The sequence below is a fragment of the Centropristis striata genome, chromosome 6, assembly GCF_030273125.1.
Source record: "Centropristis striata isolate RG_2023a ecotype Rhode Island chromosome 6, C.striata_1.0, whole genome shotgun sequence".
NCBI classification, from domain to species: Eukaryota; Metazoa; Chordata; class Actinopteri; order Perciformes; family Serranidae; genus Centropristis; species Centropristis striata.
The window spans coordinates 29,040,816-29,062,835 of NC_081522.1; the positions used below are offsets into that span (position 1 = coordinate 29,040,816).

A 22,020-nucleotide genomic window follows, 5' to 3' on the forward strand; every position below is an offset into this window, starting at 1 on the left:
GCCCCGCTATCCTTTCTGCCAACTATCCGAGACAGGAAGAGAAGGGGAAAGGGAGAATATTTCTCCTTGGATAAAAGAGGGGAGAAAGTGGAGCTGAAACTTTTCGGCACCATTTGATGTCTGAAAGCAGTGATGCAGCGATTGATTCATTAAACCAGAGCCGTAATGAGGAGAGAAATCATAATTCAAACTTACATTTTAAACAGGAAATATAATTGGAATTTTATACAGAGAAGTCCCTTTGTACAATTATGATTAAAGGAAAATTAATTGTATGAAAATGTCCTTATAGATACTGAAAATTAGATCTAGCAAAGCTCGGGCAACATGGACCTAATTCTAAAAATATTGTGTACAGGATCGATCTTTTTTTTTTCTCCTCTACTTTTTTTTTATGAAGGTCCAAATCTAGCTGTGTTAATTTTATCTGAAATTAGAGTGAACCATGCAGGCGTGGAAGTTGAAATTAGCCTAAAGATGTTTCATTTACAAAGACAGAAACACTTTGTCAGCCGGCGATTGTTTCCCAGCATTATCTCTGCCTGCTTTTAATTGCTTTGGAAGTGAAATTAACAGAATTAGAAAAATTGCCTCTCCCTTTTTCTACAAGCTTCTTTATTCATGGGTATTGTTGTGTGCTTTGTATAGATTATAGACTCCTTTTGTTCCAGTATTGTAAATATATACGCCCCCAGTCACGGCTTTAGCTCCGAAACAATCCCTCTGTTCGTTCGACACAACCTAATGAAAATTAATTTACAACCTGTCTGGATTGGGAGGAAAATGAAAGGCGGGAAATGAAAAAAAGAAAAATCCTCTTATTCTCTCGCTAGCAATTTAGATATTCTGAAAAAAAAGAAGTGCCCACCTTCCTTGACTTTCCAATACATCATCATGTACGAGAGTTGTTTTCTCCCTCAGCAGTGATTAACCATTTCTGCTTCACTCTAGCACTTCCTAATCCTCTTAAAAGAAATGGTTACCCTGAATTAATAATTCTATCATGGTATCCTCTCGGGAGCGGAGAATGAAGCATGTCATCCGATGCACATGGACATAATAGAAACTGCCTTTTATAATCAGCTAGCGTTGGAACACTAATAACTATCACTCAGTCAGCCAATAAATATGACGGTATTTTTCAAGGTTTAGAGCTCTTAATGTACCATTAAAGCAGCCTGGTGTATTCATCTTATAGAAGGAGTATTATTAATGAAGCAATTTAAAAAAAGTCACATTAAATCCATATTAGCTGACTCCATTTTTTTGGATGTAATCTTCAAACAGGCTAAAATAGATCAAAAGTACTGTATAATTACTATGGTCAGCAGGGATTATGAAACTGTAATTGATACAGATCAGCCCTGCACTAATCACTCTTTTAGCTTCAATTTTAGGTATACTGTAATTTGGCTTTAAGGTCCCCCTTGGCTTCTTGCTATTAATCTTCTGGATTAGACCGTTCAGCTTGTCCAATTCTTGAAACCGTTTTTTGAATGAGTCCACTTAAAAAAAACAGATCAGTGTGTTTAGGGTATTTTTCCTCCCTTCAACAGTACATATAATCATAAGTAGCTTGTTTTACAATCTAACTTCCTTTTAGTTTTCACCTCTCCTGCACCAGTCTGTTTAGACTCGAGGCCCATGGGAAGACAATTAAACTCAAATGCGCCTTCTGCAGACAGAGTGTAATATTAATCTGTGTCCGTGACCACAGACAGATCTTTAGAGCTCAATGTGGAGCTCTATTTTTGGAGATGTGCATTTTGTGTTGAGACTTAAATAATAGATAATGTTTCTAATATAACCCTATCAACATTTAGTTAGAAATGTTAGTCAGAATAAATTCTTCGGATGATACAAGTAGGGCTGGGCGATATGGCCCAAAACTCATATCCCAGATATTTTTTTAGGCCAAATGGCAATATATATATTGGTATTTTAAACAAAATGTGCAGTGTTTGGTTTAAACGCAACGCCAATTATCATCAACCTGTTTTATTTAAAGACTTTATCAAATTCAAAACCTTCCACCTTCTGAAGCAATTTCATCAGATTCAGATGCTCTTCATCTGCAATCCGAAATACCTCCAAATTACACAACCATTGTTTTGTTTTTTCTTATGAACTAGCTCTTGCCAGTGTGCACAGAGGAGCAAACAAATAGTGGTTATAAGTTAAGGCAACATCAAAAGATATCATATATGGGTATGGCAGTATTGTCTCAACTACATATCTCTTTCTCAAATATATCGTTATAACTGGTAATACCGTTATACCGCCCAGCCCTAGTTACAAGTTTCTGTAAGACCCAACGTGGAACAGAACACAGCCGATGTGTCCGAAGTACGCATTCAGTTGTTAAATTTTCCTCCTCTTCCTCTCGCAGGTTCCCTCGGGGATCTTGGCAGTGAAGAGGACAACACACAGGACAACCTCAGCCTATCGGGAGAGGAGGGAGGAGCCTCGGATCCAGATGATTCAGCAGAAGGGGAAAGCTCTAGCCCCCCACCATACTCATCACTGTACAATGAAGGTAAGAAGAGGGAGAAGACCAGGTGTAGGTGTGAAAAAAATCCAACTACCAGCATACATTGTGCATACCAGCAGGGGAAAAAGTATTCAGATCCCTTACATAAGAAAAAGTACTAATACCCCACTGAGAAATTACTCCACTACAAGTAAAAGTCCTGCATTAAAAACTTGCTGAAGTAAAAGTACAAAAGCATCAGCATTAAAATGTACTTAAAGTATCAAAAGTAAAGTTACTCGTTATGCAGAATGGCCCCACTCATTCAATCACGATTTTTGGGTTAAATCTTGACTTGAAAAGTAACTAAAGCTGGCAGCTCAGTGTAGTGGAGTAAAAAGTACAATATTTGCCCCAAAATGTAGTGGAGTAGATGTATAAAGTAACAAAATTAAAATACTCAAGTAAAGTACAAGTACCTCAAAATTGTACTTAAGTACAGTACTAAATGTACTTAGTTAAATTCCACCACTGCATATTATCATAAATGTTAATAGCAAATAGGCACGTGTAGCACTTTGTAAATTTCACCATGAACTTATACTGTTTTTTTAGGACTACATCATACCATCGACTGTATATAAAGATGGATAACTGTACAAAAATGAAGCCAAAATATCCTTAATATGAGAGTTGCCATCTTGTGCATTTGCAGCCAGAGTCTGTGCAGTAGTGATTAGCCACAGTTAAGGTCCCGCCCATACATCCGCCTGACCAATCACGAGCTAATCACAGCTTTTAATCGTGATGTTACACTAGGCCTGGATGATTATATGATCCCGATTAGTGATCATGATAAATTTCAGGTCGATTACGGTGATCAGCTGTGAGCATGTTTACTCGATCAAATATGTCGGAAATGTGCTTGACAACAGCCAGTCAGCCGATCTTTTCCTGCTCCGTTTGTAAGTTGCTGGAAAAGCGAACAGAAAGACCGAACGTGGAGCTAAACGTGGAGCTAAACGTGGAGCTAAACGTGGAGCTAAACGTGGAGCTAAACGCAGAACTGAGGGCAGAGAAATAGCTGTCAGCTATGACTTGGAGCAATAAACCAAGGAGGAAAAGGTGAATGTTGGGAAAGAGTAAAGGAAATTACAATTCATCCGCCGATGATTTGAGAGAAAACTAACATTCACAGCACAGCAATTCACACACAAGTATGGTGCATTCAATAGCGTTGGAATGGCTATGGAGCGTTCAAGAGTGTGGGACATTTATATTTTTCTATATTTGTTGTACTGTTGAGTAAAAAGTGTTTTTATATTTTTCTATGTTCTTATTTAATTTGCTTTGTTATTTACTTAGTATGTTAATAAAATATTGAACTACTCTCTAGTTTCTTTAGTTTTCAGTACATATTCTTTAAAACTGGCAGTTTGAAAACTTGATATGAATCGAGATCGGACGATAGGAAAAAATATATATATATTATATATATATTATAGCATCAAGTAATTAAATAAAACCAAACTTATCAGAAAAATAACACTTGAACATACATCAGCGTAATAAGAACTACCTAAAATGGGACTGCAGCCAGTCACCAAGGGGTTAGATGTTTTTTCTTCTTTTTTTTGGGGAGCGTCAGTCTGTCCATCTTTCTGTACAGTGTATGCTTTCTATCAGAGAAATAGTCCCCATTAAACTGCAGACTTTTTACCCAATATCACTCACAGGATAATCATAAGGAAAACATCAACCCTTGTGTTTTCATGATTAAATTGTACTATCACTCTGATTTTAATGATAGCCACGCACTGACAACATGCACCTCTTCTCATAAAATAATCCAGATGTCTAAGCTTCCTTGCAGTTATTAGTGGTTATTACCAGATTTATCTCCTCATCAATACTTGAAGTCTTTCTTTCATCAACTGACGTCTACCTGTTATCTGTCAGGAGACAGTTAACGTCACTCAGAGACAACTAAAAAACACTGAAGAACCTTTATGAGGTTGCGGCTTCTCCACATGCATCTCTCTTTTATCTCTATTGTGTCTAAACGAATAAAAAGAAAAAAAAATTCTCTGGGTTCAATCTTGGCTTCAGTGAACCTGCCCCCTCATGCACCTCTTATCCCGAGCCTCCCCCTTGTACTGTGTGATAGCAGAGTTTTCAGTCATATTCTTTTGACTTATTCAAGATTTCACTAGCTGTGTTTTTTTAATCTCAAAAATTCCTGCTCTTGTGAAATTTTGGGGCTGGAAGTGATAAGCGTCTGTTGGTTGGCTTGGTTTGATAAACCCATGGAAATTCTGTCAGGTGCTAATCGAGACGAGATTAGAGATTAGCTATAGGGTGGGTGTGTGACTGTGTGTGTGTGTGTGTGTGTGTTTGAGGTGAGGAGTGGGTTATGTGTGTATTAGATAGACGGAGATGAGAGAACTCAGGCAGACTGCACATGTGAGCAAGTTTGTTCGTCGATAGCGAACTGACTTGGTGTCTTTGTTTCTTTATTTGTGCGTGCGTGTTTTAGCCTTTTGCCCCACCTCCTCCCAACACACACATACACACACACACACACAAAACCCTCCCCATCACACTGTTGATTTACTCCTCTCTCTCTTCTCTGGGGTTCCTCGGTTGCCCAGCGCTGCCATTATCAGTGCTCTGTAAATCAGCCATGTTTGACGAACCTGCTCTTTCAACCTGGGATCAATACCAGGTCTTTATCTGGCCAGAGCTGGCTAATAAAGGCAAGGCCTCTTATCCACCATCTGGAAGAGAGAGAGAGAGAGAGAGAGAAAGAGAGAGAGAGACACACACACACACATACACACACACACGCACACTGATGATAACCACCCTGATAACTTTGGCAAAAAAACAACAAAAAAGCACATTCTACCAGTAACACCACTCTGTTCTCTCCATCACACCCACCTGACAGCGAAAAGCCAGTATATTAGTGCTGATACAGTGAATCCACACACACACACACACACACACACACACAGACGTACATACACACAACTTTATTGAGGAAGACTTGAGCATCTGTTCACTAGTCTCTCTCTCTCTCTCTCTCTCTCTGTGTTGTGGTGTTTTTTTTCCTCCTCTCTCTTCTCAGAATTGCTCTACAGTTGCTGCAACCTGCTGATGCAAGTGTCTTTTTTGTTTTTCATAAAAAGGCAATCTTATACATCACAGGAAATGTGATAAGATCTACTTTTGGCCTGATTAGTCACTTTGACCTCTAATTTGTCGTGCCTTCATTTGGACCAATCAGAATTCCTTTTGTAAAGCGTCATTTTTTTCTCCATTTTTCATCAGAATCTAATCAGTGATCATAGAGGAAGTGTGTGTGTGTGTGTGTGTGTGTGCATGTGTAGGTACTGCATTAAAATGACACATGTCAAGGTCATAATCTCTTCAGGTATCATGGTGGACACTTGAAATGATAGTTGATTAATCAGGTGGTTCATGGACAGAAATGTTTTGTTTTAAATGATTTATCAAGGAAAAAAAAAAAATATTTGCTCAATTCAGCTTCTCCAGTATGAAAAGTATCCATTTTATTGAAAAGGATTGTGTTTGAACAATCTAACGATGTCACCATATAGGCAATTTTTTGTATTTTGTCTTTTTTATGCCTTTTAGAATAGTCAGTAAATAAACAGGAAATGATGGTACCTAGCTGGATTGGAACCAGAGATGTTGTGAATCGTGGTTGGCTCCTTATCGTATTTGCCACTTTTTATCTTTATATAGAGGAAACCATTGATCAAGCCATCGAAAAATCAATCAATAGATATATTAGTTGCTGCTGTGGAGTGAGGACAGAAATTGTGGGCCCCACTAAGCATGTTGTGGAGGTTAAATCATATTAATAATCTGATTATTCATCAAACACAGTGTGCATTAATAACTGATGCCAAAAGTTAGCCAAAAGCATATTTTTATCAGTTGTTTCTGGACGCACTGAAAAGTGTGTCCAGAAACAACTGTTCTCCCTGAAAAGACTACTGAGGTCTTTTTGTGACTCAGACAGAGGTGTGTCTTTTACGTTAATGTTCCTCGCAGCCTCATTAAGACATGACAGGACATTTATGGAAAGAGCAGCATGATTGTGCGATATTTTATACAGATATCATTATATAAAGTGAGCAGAGAGAGAGAGAGGGAGGACAGGGATGAATATAAATGACAGCAAGGAAAAATACTTTTTTTTGTGCTCACACAGGCTGCATCACTGTCGAACTTTAAAACTTATTTTGCTATTGAAGCTTTAATTAATGACCGTTGTGAGCACTCTCCCCATCACGTCTCACACTGATTAAATTCCACACTCCAATCAAAATGGCAATTGAAAACAAACACAGTTAAACACATTTGACAAGTTTTAAACACATTTGTAGAACACTACTAATTGCAGTGAACATACAATCTTATTGTGATTAATTCCAACCATATTGGCCACCCTCAGCTTCATAACCAACACTACTAATAGGTATAATAGGTGATTAGAGAGCAGACAACCTGTCTACACCTGCTGCAGACATGTTCTTCACTTGCCTGTCTCATGGGCGTCTGATGAAACAGAATTTTTTATTAATATGCATCAGTAACTTGAGCTTTTCTCACACTTGAAGTTGTGTGTGACTCAAAGCATATTTTTTAGACTCCTGCTTATTTTTCTTCTGACTTCCTGTGCTCGCGTCGCTACATTGATGGCATTGGGCTGTGAGGTTTGCCAAAAAGCTTGTCAGTGTGCAGCACCAATGTGAGTGAATGGATACACTGACGGATGACTGCAGTTGCTGCAGACTTGAGGCTCCATGCGTTGGTTTTGTCCATTTCCTTTTTCAGCTTAAATTGCTCCACCAAATTTAACGTTCAGTAGGGCTGGGCGATATGGACCAAAGTCATATCCTGATATATTTAGGTTGAATATAGATATACACAATGAGATGAGATGAGATGAGATGAACACAGATACTGTATAACAACAGGAATACCTTTTTAAAAAAAAAACCAAAGCTCCATAAAGTGCACATTTAAATAATAAAATAAATAAAAAAAAACCTATGAAATAAAATAGGGCAAACATTTTCGGAAATAAATATATTTATATGAGAAAAGAATAACGAACATTACAAAAGAACTAAATATGACAAAACCTAATGAGGGCAGCATTTATATATAAAGAAAGAAGAAAAATTGAACTATATATCGATATATGCAATATGGTCTAATTCCATATCATGTTTAAAAATGTATCGATATATCGCCCAGCCCTACCGTGCAGATATATTGGACCTGAACTGTGATGGAGCATACAGTACATGTAAAGAGCAGCTGCAAAACACAGAAGGTAGCATTTAAATGAAGAAAGAAGAGAGACAGAAATGTATAGATGGTTGTAGAAGTTGAAGAAGGCGAGATTGTTGTGTGACTTTGCCCTGCAGGTGTGACAGGGGAAGTTCAGCTTATCAGATTGATGGAGACTGTCTCGCTATAGGGGGGGAGGGAAGGTGGGAGACAGAGAGAGAGGGAGGAGGGGGTTTGGCAGAAAAGTGTCTGTCGACTCCTCCTGATACCTGCCTCCATGTCTGAGATGATATGGGAGATAATATTGATAATATTAAACGCAATAACTGTGTCTCCAGCTCCCCTCCCTCGCTTCAGCCCCTGCAGGATAAAATCAATGTGCCATTCAATGTGATTTATAGCTGAAAATAATGGCACTGTTTAGGCAGGGGGGGAGGTGCATGTGTGTGTGCATGTGTGTGTAGGTCTGCTTGCTTTAGTGTGTGTACAGTATGTCGCCTTGTTTGAGTGTTTGCATGTGGATGAGGTTGGATGTGATGTGAAGATGGATGGTGTGTGTGCATGCATGCATCTGCTTCTCTTTATGCGTGCGTGTAGGTGTGTGTTGATTTATTTGACGATGCAGATGCAATCTCTCAACTGTTACATTAATAACGGCGGAGTGTGAGGGCATCACGTGGTCGCAGGGCGTTTATGGCTGGTATCGATTGGGCGCTATCACTGTTTATCGGAGCGGGAATGCAAGGGTAAACACGGCCTTTGTGCAGACAGCTGAGGTGTTATCGGGGTGGAGGCTGAAGACGGGGTGGGATTTGGGGAAGGAAGAGAGACGGCACAGAGCAGGACAAGAGAGGACAGGAGAAAGGGAAGGACAAAAGTTAGGAGGAGGAGAAGATTTGGACAGAAGAAAGTGGATTGACTGTTTTTTAAATGATAATGCAAACCTGGAATTTCCTGCAACTATAGGTTCCACACAGCAGATATATTATTCTCATATCTTTTTCAGCAGGAATTGTGATGTGTTTCTTACATTTTTTTTCCGCCACACAGTCAATGATATAAGTAGAAAGTTAATGCTATACAGTTTCAAGAGTCACGATTGAGATTGTACCCAGGTACCTTTTACATTCTTTTGAGATAAGTGTCATATCAGTGTGTGATGCATTATTTCATAGACAGCCCGCCCAGAATATGTGGACATTCTTTGGCTATTTTAGTGTTGTTGCCTCTGACACAGGGGCATAAAACACACACGTGAAGACACTCAAAGACACAAACATGAGGTGTGTTTCCACTGAGTACTTTCTGAGTAGTTTTTGGAAAGCGGCTGAGTGAATAGTGCAGTTACCATGCACTGCAGAGTACAAAGAACTGAAACCTTGGAAATTTCTCTCCAGTCACCACCGACAAAGCTTTTTAAACTGGATTTTAATGCATATACAAAACTTTTATTCAGGGGACAACAATCACTTTATGTATTGGGCAATATTAAATAAAGTATTTTTTATTATAAATATATATATATTTCAATTATTAATTGTTTTGAGAATTCTGGTGAACATAAGTACTTACTGACATTTTGCAGTTAAACAAGAAAACACTGTAATGGAGACAATTCTTTTAGCCTTCGTGTCTCTATCAATTGGTCCACACACACACACTCCATCAAACATCTGGTGTAAACCTCTCTGGTGTAAGGCAAGAATTTTAGCACAAACGTATGAGTTGTGGCAAGAAAGATTTAATTTTCAGAATGAGTGTTTTTCTACTGTGCAACAAGTTAGTCTGGGAGGGTTTCTTGCAATCATTAAGTGCATTAAACAAAACTGCACAGTAACTGGCAATAGAATTAATTTATTTTAACTCGTAGTTAGAAACCCCCTTCTTGTTTTAAAAGAGGTTCCCTTGTATATATCAACTGGAATGTATGCCCTTAAACATCTGTGTGACTTTATTTTGCTGTAAATATCAGTGAGATTCATAGAGAAATGTTTGTGATCCATTTTTAAAGCAGCTTTTCAGCTTTTCACTCACCCTAACCCTTGGCCTGATGATTATGATGCAAGACCAGAGAACAAGAAGAGAGAGATTTGCAGCTCAGATAGCCTGAGGTGCTGTGATGTAACTATTAATCTAATCTAACTAATCATGAGTCGCGCTAATAGGGAGGGACCCAGCAGTGTGATGAACCAGCTGATACCATCTGCACAGGCAAAGTTCAGGGTTCACGTATGTGCATCCTGGATAAACACATCATACACACACTCACACATCCAGACATTCAGATTCACACACACACACACACACACACACACACACACACACACACATGCACAGGTCCAGCCACGTGCAGAAGCACACACAGATCGCTTTGATCAGTGTGCAGGAGGCTCCGTAATCAGCTTGATCAATGGCAGGGATATCAATGCTGATTAGAGGAACACAGGCAGCCTCAGTCTCTGCTGAAGGTGACAGGCCGAGGGGAGGACGGGGGAGGAGATGGAAAGATAGAGAAGAGAAAGACGGAGGAAAAAGACCCACCTACAGTGGAGAGCAAGAGAGGGAAGGATCCTGAGCATTGATGAAGAAAAGGAGAATGAAAAACTGGTGGAAGATGACGAGAAAGAGACAAAAAAGAGACAAAACAAAAGGTAGAGAGTGAAGACTTTTGATGAGTCTTTGATTCTCCAGAGTTGCAGTGCGAATCAAAGGGTCCATCTCTGCGTGGCGAGGTGTTGTGTTACACAGCTCAGGGAGTCATTTCGCTGCCGCCTTTGATCAACAGACAGGAACAGCCACTGCCCAGACGCACACACACACACAGACACATATACACACTGTCTGACACATGCATAGGTTACATTCTCTACCAGTTGCTGAGATTTGGTACTGAAGTTTTGTGACCCAGAGTCTATAGGCGTGTTTCCACTGAGTAATTTTTGAGTACTTTTTTGAAAGCGGCTGAATGTTTTGGCTACGCCCACCAGTTAGTTCCCCTCGGCCTCTGTTCCCATACAGGTACTTTTGTAGCAGCTAACCAACGGAGTTCGAATGTGACAACAGACCAACGCGGCAAGCATGCCAACTTAGCAACTTTCTTGCTATATTAGCGATTATTCAGACCCCTCTAGCAACAATCAAAAATGTGACTAGTGACAAATCTAGCAACTCTTTTCTGGTGTTATTGGAGACTTTAGGAGACTCGTTCCTACTCTTCTTATGGAATAGTGGGTGTTGCCCAAAGCACTCCCAAGCGGCCCAGTCCTCCCGTAGCAGTCTCTCCCAGCTGCAGTCAGAGCAGGATTTGTTAACTCCTCAGCGTCCAGTTTGCACCAGTCTGCAAATGAATCACGCATGCACGAAATTGCCGCCTCAAACATATCCAATAAGTGTCGACTAGTTAGTAGCTTCTCCGAAAAGTACCTACCTGAGGCAGGTATTTTCTGAGCCGCTACCTGAGCTGCTAACCGGTGAATTTGGACAGATCTCTTCTCCCATGACACACCCATAGCGGCTCACTAGAGGGAAAATTACCTAATGGAAACACGCCTTAAGTTTGAGTATGTTTTAAATGTGTTTGTGTTGTCTATCCAGAGCCCAGAACGCAGGACTCTCGAGAAGGCCCCGATGATGAAGACGAGGACGGGGAGAAGCAAGGTCCGACCCACAGCGGAGGGGAGGAGGACGAGGAGAGGGACGAAGAGGACGAGGTGTTACAGTGGAGGGGTCCCGGTCAGTACGCCTGCATGGACTCTGTACAGATAGTAAACATGTCATTTCATATTTGTAACAAACCAAAACTAATGAACTCAAGCAAATCAAAAGTCTACTTTGACTTTTGATCTGAATTAATTGTAATATTTGCTTTTACTCAAGGATTATGAAAACATTTAGATGTTTGTATGTGCACAGGAAGCACTTATGATGACATCTTGTGATCATATTCTGTGTGAACCAAACACAAACAGAAGTTTCACAACACTTAATGGTGCAGTGAACACTTTTTTTTTTTAAAAAAAGTGTTGTTTGCTTTAAACTAATAGTGATTATTTAAAACTACTAGCTATTCCAATGTGTGTGACCTCTGCTCCTTTCCTTACTCTGCTATATTCACGCACCAGCTCTATTTTTGCCAGACCTGCTTGCTTTTTGTGAATATACATGCCTGGAATTATTGAACGTTGGCTGTCAATGATTATTCATTAATGATGCACATAATTTGCTACCGACTTTATCGTAACACGTACAGCAAAACTAGGGTGGAGGGCAGGAAACGGTCATCAGATAATGGTAGCTGAGTGTTAAATTCGACTGCTATCACTAAATTTTCTGGCAAAATGAACAAAAATACAGGTGAATGAAAGCAGCTACAGTGTGAGATATTGGCTACATTGACTAGGACAGTAATTATGATAGTTATGCAAAGTTACTCTGAAGGCTGGTATCTTAAACAAATAACTTTATTTCAGAATATTGAACATTATTATACATATAATGTATTGCACAGTAGTAGGTGCTTTTCATCCACCTGTAGGTGATCGGGGAAACAACATTTTATTCGTCCAGCACTCGGCTGCACAAAAAATGGGATGATGACCCCATTTTTAAATCACTTCAAGCGTAGTTTCTTGCATTTTATGTTCTGTAAGAACAGTTTTCATAACTGTACATATGAGACAATATTTACACAGATACCGATGGGTATCTGTATTTCTATGATAGGCCAATATGGACAGATAATATCGGCCAGTCAGTATATTGGTTTTGCTCTAATATTAACATTTAAAATCAGTTACCATAAACAAAGTCAGGAGGCCATTTGTTTGCCTATCAGTGATCTCTGGTAACGATGGTGATGATGTGAAAATACAGACTGTCCAACCCAAAAATCATGATTTTTATTTTTTTATTTTCGGATAACAATAATCTGACGATATCTTTTAAAATGTGAATTCTTTACCCCCCAAAAAGTGTTTCAGAACAACAGTTCTTGTTTATTTTCTTTAAACTTAAGCATTCAAGAGACATTAAATGGGTAAACATCAGTTTTTCTTTTTGAGATATTATAATTACACGATAATGTAAAATTGCATAATTTCAAAACAACATTAACAGTATATATCGCCCACCTCTACTGCTAACATAATTTTATTTGTCTACATTGGTAACTAAGACACAAAAGACGTTTGAATTGAAAATAAAACATTTATGTAAGACTTAATGAGAACAGCTTCAGGATGTCTCTGCCTTCACCACAAGTAAGTACAAACACATTTGGTCGATGGTCTCGAGTAAACAGGTCTGCTGGTTGAGCCTTAACCCAATGCCTTTTACACCATCTGCTGTATACCTTTTACTCAGCTGGGTTAAAGCTAGTTTCACGTCTCACAGCATTGCCTCTCTTAAGCAATTTCCTGGAGAAAACCTTGCATTTACAATGTTATTGGTCACACCTACAGTACCATGCAGTCCCTTCTATGACAGGTGATAGCAAAACAGTCTTCTGCTGTACAGTAGCTAACTTCTGTTCTTTTCTGCATTGTAAGTAGACTGCAACTAACTTGTGTGGTTTTCATTTTTCATTCAGTCAAATCTTATTCTTGTTCCTGTTAGTGATAAATGAGAAATCAATGCATTCTTGCTGAAGACCATCTCCACCTCCACGTTTATGAAATTAAACAGTAGTTTTCAGATGCTCCTTATCACACACAGAAGATCATTTAATGAGTGATCAATTTAGTCGATTTGGAAGTGTCTGTTGGGGTATGAAAAATTAATGTTAATATACTCTCACTTCACTATAGAGGACTCAACCCTTCAGCCAATAAGAAAACCAGTTTTAACATTAAATGACAGCTTTGCAAATGTATCTAATTCTAATTATCTGGACATCAGGGATGGGAATAATTAGTCCATGATCGAATAATGGTCGTTAAGAATTTGGTAGATCATGTTGAATTTTTAATCAATCTGTGTATTTTTTTATTTGATCTATGACTCAGTACTCACTGAAACACGGCCGAGCGTTCAGTTGTGCGGCCGTACGTCAATAAGCCAATGAGCTGAGACTTAAGTTGGATAAAGCTACAGTTTCCAAACTGAAAGTTGCAATAACAATTATAAAAAACACAGAAATACGAGAGTATTAATTTGAGCAAAACTAGCTTGCTGTATCAAACCTTGCTAGCATGAATTACTAGGTTTAATTTTTAATCAAAACTTATTCAAACACACAACACACGTAAATATGCAAGATTACTAACCTCATGCCTCTTCGGGGGCTAAAACATAAAACACTGAACTCCTTGACATTCTCTTTACAGTTTAATCTCAGTTGAGTTAGTTTTACGATTGACAGGAAGTCACTTTTTATCCTTTCAAAATAATAGCGTCCGTAATCAAAACAGGCTTTTGCAAACTACTATATATATGCTTTTATTTTGCCCATGTATGCATGCAGCGATTACTCAATTAATTGATTGTAAACGTTATAGATAATCTAGTTCGCAGGTTTTTTCCAAACGTCCATCCCTACTGGACATGGAAACCACGTCATGGTTAATGTATTCTCAGGGTTGGGACACGACAGTTGAGAAAGGACAGAACATTGTTGGGGGTCAAATAAAACCTGCAAAAAACCTTAATTGTAAAAATTGATGGGGCGCAAACTTTAGTCTGCAGCATTAAAGTTGAACTGTTTAAAGAGGACTGAATGTTGTGCTGCAGAATAGTCCAAAAGGGCCGTATTCATAGGGACACAGGGACACTCCAGCCAGAACACTATTATTTAAACTCTTAACTTGGTCTCAAGTCTTGGAGACGCTCTTCTGCGTTGCCTCTCCCAAGTGTCTCAGGGTCCATCGTGTTGTCCTACTGTTCCCCTGTAGGAGATGTGGATGTGACAGGCCAGGGAAAAAATTTATTCAAGTCGTAACAAAAACACACACACACACACACGGCTAAGAGGAGATAACAAGTAAATCGCCATAATTTTATTATTTATTTCCTCTCTTATCGAGGTTTGTTTGGTTATTTATTTCTCTCTGTCTGTTGTCTTCAATGAGTTAAACAATGCAAGAAGATTACTGCACTATCTCGCATTATTTCCTTTTCAAGCTGCACACGTTTTATGTACGTCTGTGCATGTGTGTATACGCAGTGCTGAGTGTGTGTATGTTTATGAGTGTTTACGTGTGTGTGCGCGTGTGTATTTTAATTCCTATGGTGGGGAAGAGAGGATGTGTTCATTATCGTCCTGTCCCAGCCTTGTCCCTTTAACAGTAATTGGAGCGATATTAATTGCTGCGCAGTGGCTGGTTGATGGTAGCACCATGATGCTGCACTGATAGGGCCGTTCGTTTTTGTTTTTTTCCCCCCTTCCTCTCCTCCTCACAAACTAACTGCCGGGTGAGCGAGGCACAGGGATGGAGGAGGAGGGAGGGAGGAGGGGGGGAGAGAGAGTAAGGGAGAGAGATAGCCCCTCTATCAGCGCCGGAGCAGGCGCTGTCTTTATCAGGAGCACGATTGGCAAAAAGGAAACTTTGACCGGTCTGAATTTTTCTCTTATCGTCAAGCCCCCCCTCCTCCACCTCCTCTTCCTCCCTCCCTCCCCCTCCCTACATCCATCCACCTTCTCCTCCTCTGGTCTCTCCATCACCACTAACAACCCCACTAACAGCCCTCCCTCCTTCCCACCCCCTAACACCATTCGTCTCTCCCTCTTTTTCTCCTTTTTATTGTTTCTTCTCTCCTCTTCTTCTTCTTCTTCATCCTGCATGTCACAGCGGGACCGGAGTCACTGTCTAATGTGCTCTTGTTCATACAAAATGTTCGCCATGTATCAGACATTTCCCATAAACAGATGAGGGGAGAAGTGTGTATTAGCTGCTATGGAAATAAACAGGTTTTTATCTCCTCTGGGAGTGTTGGCATTCCACTCGTTTCTCACTGTTGTTGCCTTTTAGACACTTTTGCTCCTGGGACCAAAAGTTTCCAGCTTTTAATCTTATGTGGTTTGGTTGCTTTGAGGCCAACCGTGCCAGTTGTCCAGCAGTGTCACGGCAACCATTATGCATAACATCTATTTATAGTATGTTTTATTTTGTTTTTGAATTTCTGTTTTGTTGATTTTTTGTCCTTAGATATCCAGGTCATTCATTTGATTTGTTCGTTTTGCTTAATTTGTGTATTCATTTATTTTTTCGTGGAAAAAAATTATAAGACCACCCTTGTTTTCTTCAATTTCTTGTTAATTTTAATGCCTGGTACAACTAAAGGTCCATTTGTTTGGACAAATGTAATGATAACAAAAATAGATCATAAGAGTTTAATTTTAGAGCTGATATCTTGCAATTTTCTATGGTTTTCTTGATAATGATTTTGGTTATTAACAAGAAAACCATGGGAAATGGCTAGATATCAGCTCCTAAATTAAACTCTTATGAGCCATTTGTGTTGTTATCATTATATGTGTACAAACAAATGGACCTTTAGTTGTACCAGGCATTAAAATTAACAAGAAATTGAAGAAAACAATGGTCTAATAATTCTTTCCATGACTGTACGTCCTACATGCTGACCAAACTGAAACTTTGTTTTTGGTGTTACAGTAAAGAGCAAAACTTAGCAGCAATTCACAGACTTCCATAAAAACACTCTCATTCAAGACCAACATTACTCTTTAACTGATACTTCGGTCATCCCTCACACGTGGTTAATATGTGATTAATAACAGTAATGCTGAAACAACCACTTGGTTAGGCAGTAGGTGGACCGGCAGGTCATTTTTAGCAATACATTGATTGTTAAAATTGCTGTTAATCAGTATTTCTGATTGTCTATGGATTAAGCTCAGAAATTTCTGGTCACCCTGGGCTTAGAAAATTACTATTTCCACCATTTATCATTCTAAACCAGAGTAATCAATTGAATGATTTTTTGGAAAAATAATCAACAACATAGTCAATAATAAAATAATTATTTGCATCCCTAAATAACAGTAGATTAGCAATTGATAGATGATAATTATTATAGAATTTAGAGCAGCAACTGATTTTATGATCCCCAATGAATCTACAAAGATTATTTTTTTAATTTATTGATTAACTGTTCTTATCAGATGTTGGAAAATATTGCAAAATGCTCATTATGAATCCAAGATTGAAAGCTCCCAATGTGTTTATTCAAATATGTGTTTTATTTTACATTGAAAATAATCAATTTCTGACAATTCAGACAGCATTAATCGATTAATATAATAATAATTATAACTTTATTTATGTAGCACCTTTTAAAAAACAATAAGAGACACAAGACATTGTCAGATACACAGAAAATAAAAGGTAAAAGGAGTAAAAAAAAAAAAGTAAAATGTGAATAAGTAAAAAAGCCTTGAGCTGACAATAGTGAACAATATGCACATGTAAAAAAAAAAAAAAAAAAAAATCAAACAGCACCCTCGCGTTTTATGAACTCATGATTCTACTTTTACAGAACGACAACCGTGCTCTTTTTAATGACAAAAATGTATTTTAATTACATTTCATGATAAATGATGAGGTGATGGTATGCAACCCCAGATGTAACAATTTTAATATTTTATGTTCCTTTTTTTTGTTTGTTCTTTTTCTTATGTATTATGATCACTAATGTTTTGTAACCAGGTGTGAGTATTTACATATTTGAGAGAATTTTTTTTCTATGTTTAACACGTTAAAGCATTACAAGTCTATAAAAACGGGTTTTAAGAAGGGATTTAAAAGAAGTGACTGACTGACTAAAAGCTCTTTGTTATATTTATGTAGATGGTGCACTGGTCAGGAATAGATTTATAATTCTCACAGTGTTTGTAACAGAAGTGCCTGAGTGTCAGTTGTTCATTTAAAGAAGACACTTCTGTGTATGTGTTCCAGTCATTCATCTTTCACAATTCAGTCCCACATTTACAATCTATTGTCCTTTTCCTCTTCTTCCCCAGCTCACTGCTACACCTTTTCTGCATCTGTTTCTCCTTCCCTCCTCTCCATGTCTTCGTTCCTATCTCTTCAATTACACCAAGCCATGATACCTCTATCCGTCTTTACCTCTACCCATCACCCGTCTGTACCCTTTCTTTCCGTCCACTCTCTATGTATGTTTATAACTGTTTTCTATCACAGTGCGGGAATAATATATAAATAATGCACAAATCTTTGACTTTTAAATTCCACCCCAGTCTTGTTTATATAGAATGAATTGAATATTAATCTACAAATAATACTTCAAAGGTGAAAGAAAATATAATTTATTCTAGTTTGAAATACAATGAATCCTCGATGTGAAAATTTTAATTTCTTTTTCTGTGTTTGTGTTGTAACCTTATGATGATAATCTCTTAATTTATTCAAATAATTTATTCAAATAATTTTTTAGCCGCAGTCATTATTGTTCAGACGGACTGATATTAACATAAAACAGTGAAAACAACAACAGAACATTTTAATTTATCCTCTCTGCAAGTGTTTTTTCTTCCTGCCTAAAGATAATACAATTCATTACTGGACACAACATTTTTCAATCGACATATTTAACACTGTCTCCTCAGTGTGTAATGAGTTGTTTATATGTCAATCTCAATAACTTCCTTAGTCATAGATGATAGTCATTGCGACTCTTTTTGTGGTTTTCTCTTTTTTTTTCAACCATTTTCTGCCAGCAGCGGCTATCAAAACACTGGCTTTGTGGCTTCCATTGATATGGAAAAAAAACATTAAAATTAAAGAGATGATAAACTTGGAATGGATTAGAGGCTTCGGCAATTTTCAGTCTCTTTTCTCCAATGTGTAGTTCGTCTTAAAACAATCAAGATGGTGTGTGCCTGTGTGTGTCCTCCGTCAGTTTGATGAGGGTGTGGTGGTGGCACGGTGTCTAGGAGAAGTCTAGGTGGGAGCTGGTCCCTATCAGGGATGGCATGATATGCTAAAGCCAGCGTTTTAATCTACAGTGTGTCCATACTGCATGATATGCAAAATAAATTATGAAAAGGAAAAAAAAACTATCTTTTGAATGACCTTGCAGGCTGGAGGGTTTGATATTTTCCCCCTCACTGCTTAAAATTCTTGATATGCAAATGGATGTCACAGTAATCCCTTGTCATTCGCTGGCTGGCTGGCGGTCCCCACACATTCTCTCCTTCCAGTACTGTGTATAAATTCATTGTCAGTGGCCATCACTAAACACTGAAAGTGTTTCAAAGCCAATTTATGAATACAAATCAGCTAATATAGTAGAGGTGTGAATCAGCAGAGGCCCAACGATACGATTTTATCCCGATACTTGAGACACGATACGATATTATTGCGATTTTAAGCATTTTGCGATACAATATATTGCGATTTAACGGTTTAACTGCATTCAATGAAATTCAGTCAAGAATTGTTTTGTCAAATAAGATAAAATTCTCAGTCTATTGATCTCACTTCAGTCTTTTTATTTCTCCACAATGAGAGTCAAACCCACAGACTGACCAACAAAGTATTCAGTCAAACTGAACTGAACTGATATCAAACATGTATGGACTTTCCTCAACTTAAAGCTTCACTGCTCTGAATTTTCTTGAATGAAACATAAAAAAAGCCTAACTTTGCAGCGTTATTTCGACAACTTCCCGACACAATATCCTGTGTTTTTTGATGATGTATATCATTATAACTGTGATATTTTTGAAGTGGTCCCACAGGACTTATATATTGCAGTAAAATACAAGGCCACAGTGAGTAAAATGTAAAAAGAGCAACAAACGCTCAGAAACAGCTTGGGGGTTGAGAGGGTTAATATATAAAACTTGATAAATCTTTACAGCAGCTCGATCGTTGAACTTTTAACAAGCTCATCCTGAAATGCAGTAGCTTATTCTGTCCCCATTACATGGTGCCTTTAGATTCCTCAGATCTTCTAGTTTCAAATGATACCAGTAACTCCGGTATATTTCTAAAAGTGACCCCAGAAAAAAACAAAACGGTGAAAATACAGGCAGCCCATCGAAACGCTAAATATCGATACTTGGCGGCCATGAATCGATATAATATTGCCATGCAAAATATTACAATACTATGCTGTATCTATTTTTCCCCCCACCTCTATAATATAGGTACAAGAGCTTTCTTCATGAAGAAAAACCCTTAAATGTACAAGAAAGTTTCAGTGGTGTTTAGATCTGCTGACTGGAATCATAGAGGAGTGTGTGATGTCATTACCATGGAAACATCAAGACGGGGTGCTCATGTTCTTGTAAAACACTTCTTTTACATTGACTAGTTTGGACAAACTGTAATAGAGCCACCATCATGCTGACTTCAGTGTAAAAGTGATTGTGAGTCTTGTTCTCATAATGAGTCAATTAGTAGACAATAAATTAATCTGCAGTTATTTTGATGACCGATTAATCATGGTCAAAGGAAGAATGACCTTGAATTTTCCAACCTTCAGCTTGTCTTTTTCTTTGTCTTGTGTGATGGGAGAGTTATGAGTTTTAGATTCTGGTAAGCTTTTTGAAGAATTGGACTTAAACTTTAGGTTAGTAACAGACATTTTCATATTTTTTTTTACATTATATAGATAAAAAAAAATACATTTTTCAGATTAGTATATACTGAACATAATCATTAGTTGCAGGCATAATTTTAACACCAGGTTACTAATCTTATGAATCTATACACTTGCTGTTGAATACTAAAAGTGACTTTGATGAATAAAAGTAAGAAGTTCAGTTCAGTTAGGTGTTGTATCCCTGTGCTCTGCATTTGTTACCATCACTCATTATTTCTATCACTCATTAAGCCTCATGATTATTTGGTTTATAAAATAATATGTCAGAAAGTAGTGAAAAAGGACATTTTCAGATAGTTTGGGGGGTTTTTTGGATCACAAGACAAACAAAAGCGATAAATCCCCATAATTTATGAATTGGGACTCAACATTTTTGGCATTTTTGCTTAAAAAAAACATTTAAGAGTTTTTTTTAAATGATTTCCATCCTCTAGATTTTGTTTTGTAATATGTTGTAAAAAAATGTTTGTAAAAATTACAGTGAAACAAATGACGAATTGCATCAGGAACGGGGTGTAAAATTAAAAATTGAATATCACCATCATAGATGCTTTTAATTACCATAAATCATGGAATAGTTCAAAACTTTTCAACTGTAGAAAATACACATTTTTTTCATGTAAAATTAAAAGAGGAATACCAAAATTTCACAAAGAGACAATTACCCTAAAAATAAAAAGAACTACTCAGTCTAAATTACAATTTTTGCTGATATTTACATATAAATTTACAGTAGAAAACCCACTCACTGTAAGCTGCCGATATTTTAACATAAAATTAAACAGATTTTTTTTACAGTGTAGATACGTTACATACTTTTAACGTTACATACATTGTACGTTACATACATTTGCTTTTAATTTTGTTACTGAAAATCATTTTTATGTTAATATTTATTTACATTTTCAAAAAGTATTTATGCTTTCCAGCAGCAGTAAAAACACTGTAAAAAGTGAAGCACCCTGGAGAATTCCACCCCGTCATAGAGTCGCCCAGGTCTCTCCCAGGTCTCTCCCCTTTCCAGCCTCCTTGTGTGACATGGATAGTAAAGAAGGTCCTTTCTGTGCCATCCAATCACACCCTCTGACAACTTGTCTCCTCCAGGGGCCCCAGGGAAGCCAGCTGAGCGAGGCGAGTGTTTTCCTGCTTGCCCAGCACTCCTTGCTCCTTATCCTCACCAACAGAGTTATTTAAATTACCTCAAATAAAGCATTGTAATGGCAGGCATAATAATGGTTATTATTATTTACAAGACTCAGTGTGTGTGTGTGTGTGTGTGTGTGTGTGTGTGGGGGGGGCTGTTGGGTGTTGGGTTATCATACAGTAGTTAATTATAATGGAGCATGAAGGCACACTGTATGCACACACTATCACTGCTGAGAGTCTAATTTATTTGGGTTGAGGAATGAGAAATGTTGGCAGTGTCACATTTGCATACTGTGCATGGCTACTTTTACCCTATTGAAATCATCACCAGCAGCACAAGGTGCACCCTCATCACTTTGTCCACATGTGATAAGAGCTTTGTTTCGGAGTTTGATCCATCTAGTCATGGATGGCTGAATGTATCAACCCGAAAGGATAAGATGTTTGTGTAAAAGCTTCCTGTTTTCTGCACTGTTTGCTCATCTCTT

General features: G+C 38.0%; 1 protein-coding gene across 1 annotated transcript in view; it reads left to right on the forward strand.

Annotated features, from left to right (window-relative positions):
• The window catches only part of zfpm1 (zinc finger protein, FOG family member 1), a 115,849-nt gene that overhangs the window by 48,750 nt on the left and 45,079 nt on the right, over positions 1–22,020 (forward strand). The window contains exons 2-3 of the mRNA XM_059334810.1: positions 2,390–2,536; positions 11,396–11,533. Of these exons, the coding sequence (XP_059190793.1) occupies positions 2,390–2,536; positions 11,396–11,533 (285 nt within the window). The remainder of the gene's footprint in view (positions 1–2,389; positions 2,537–11,395; positions 11,534–22,020) is intronic.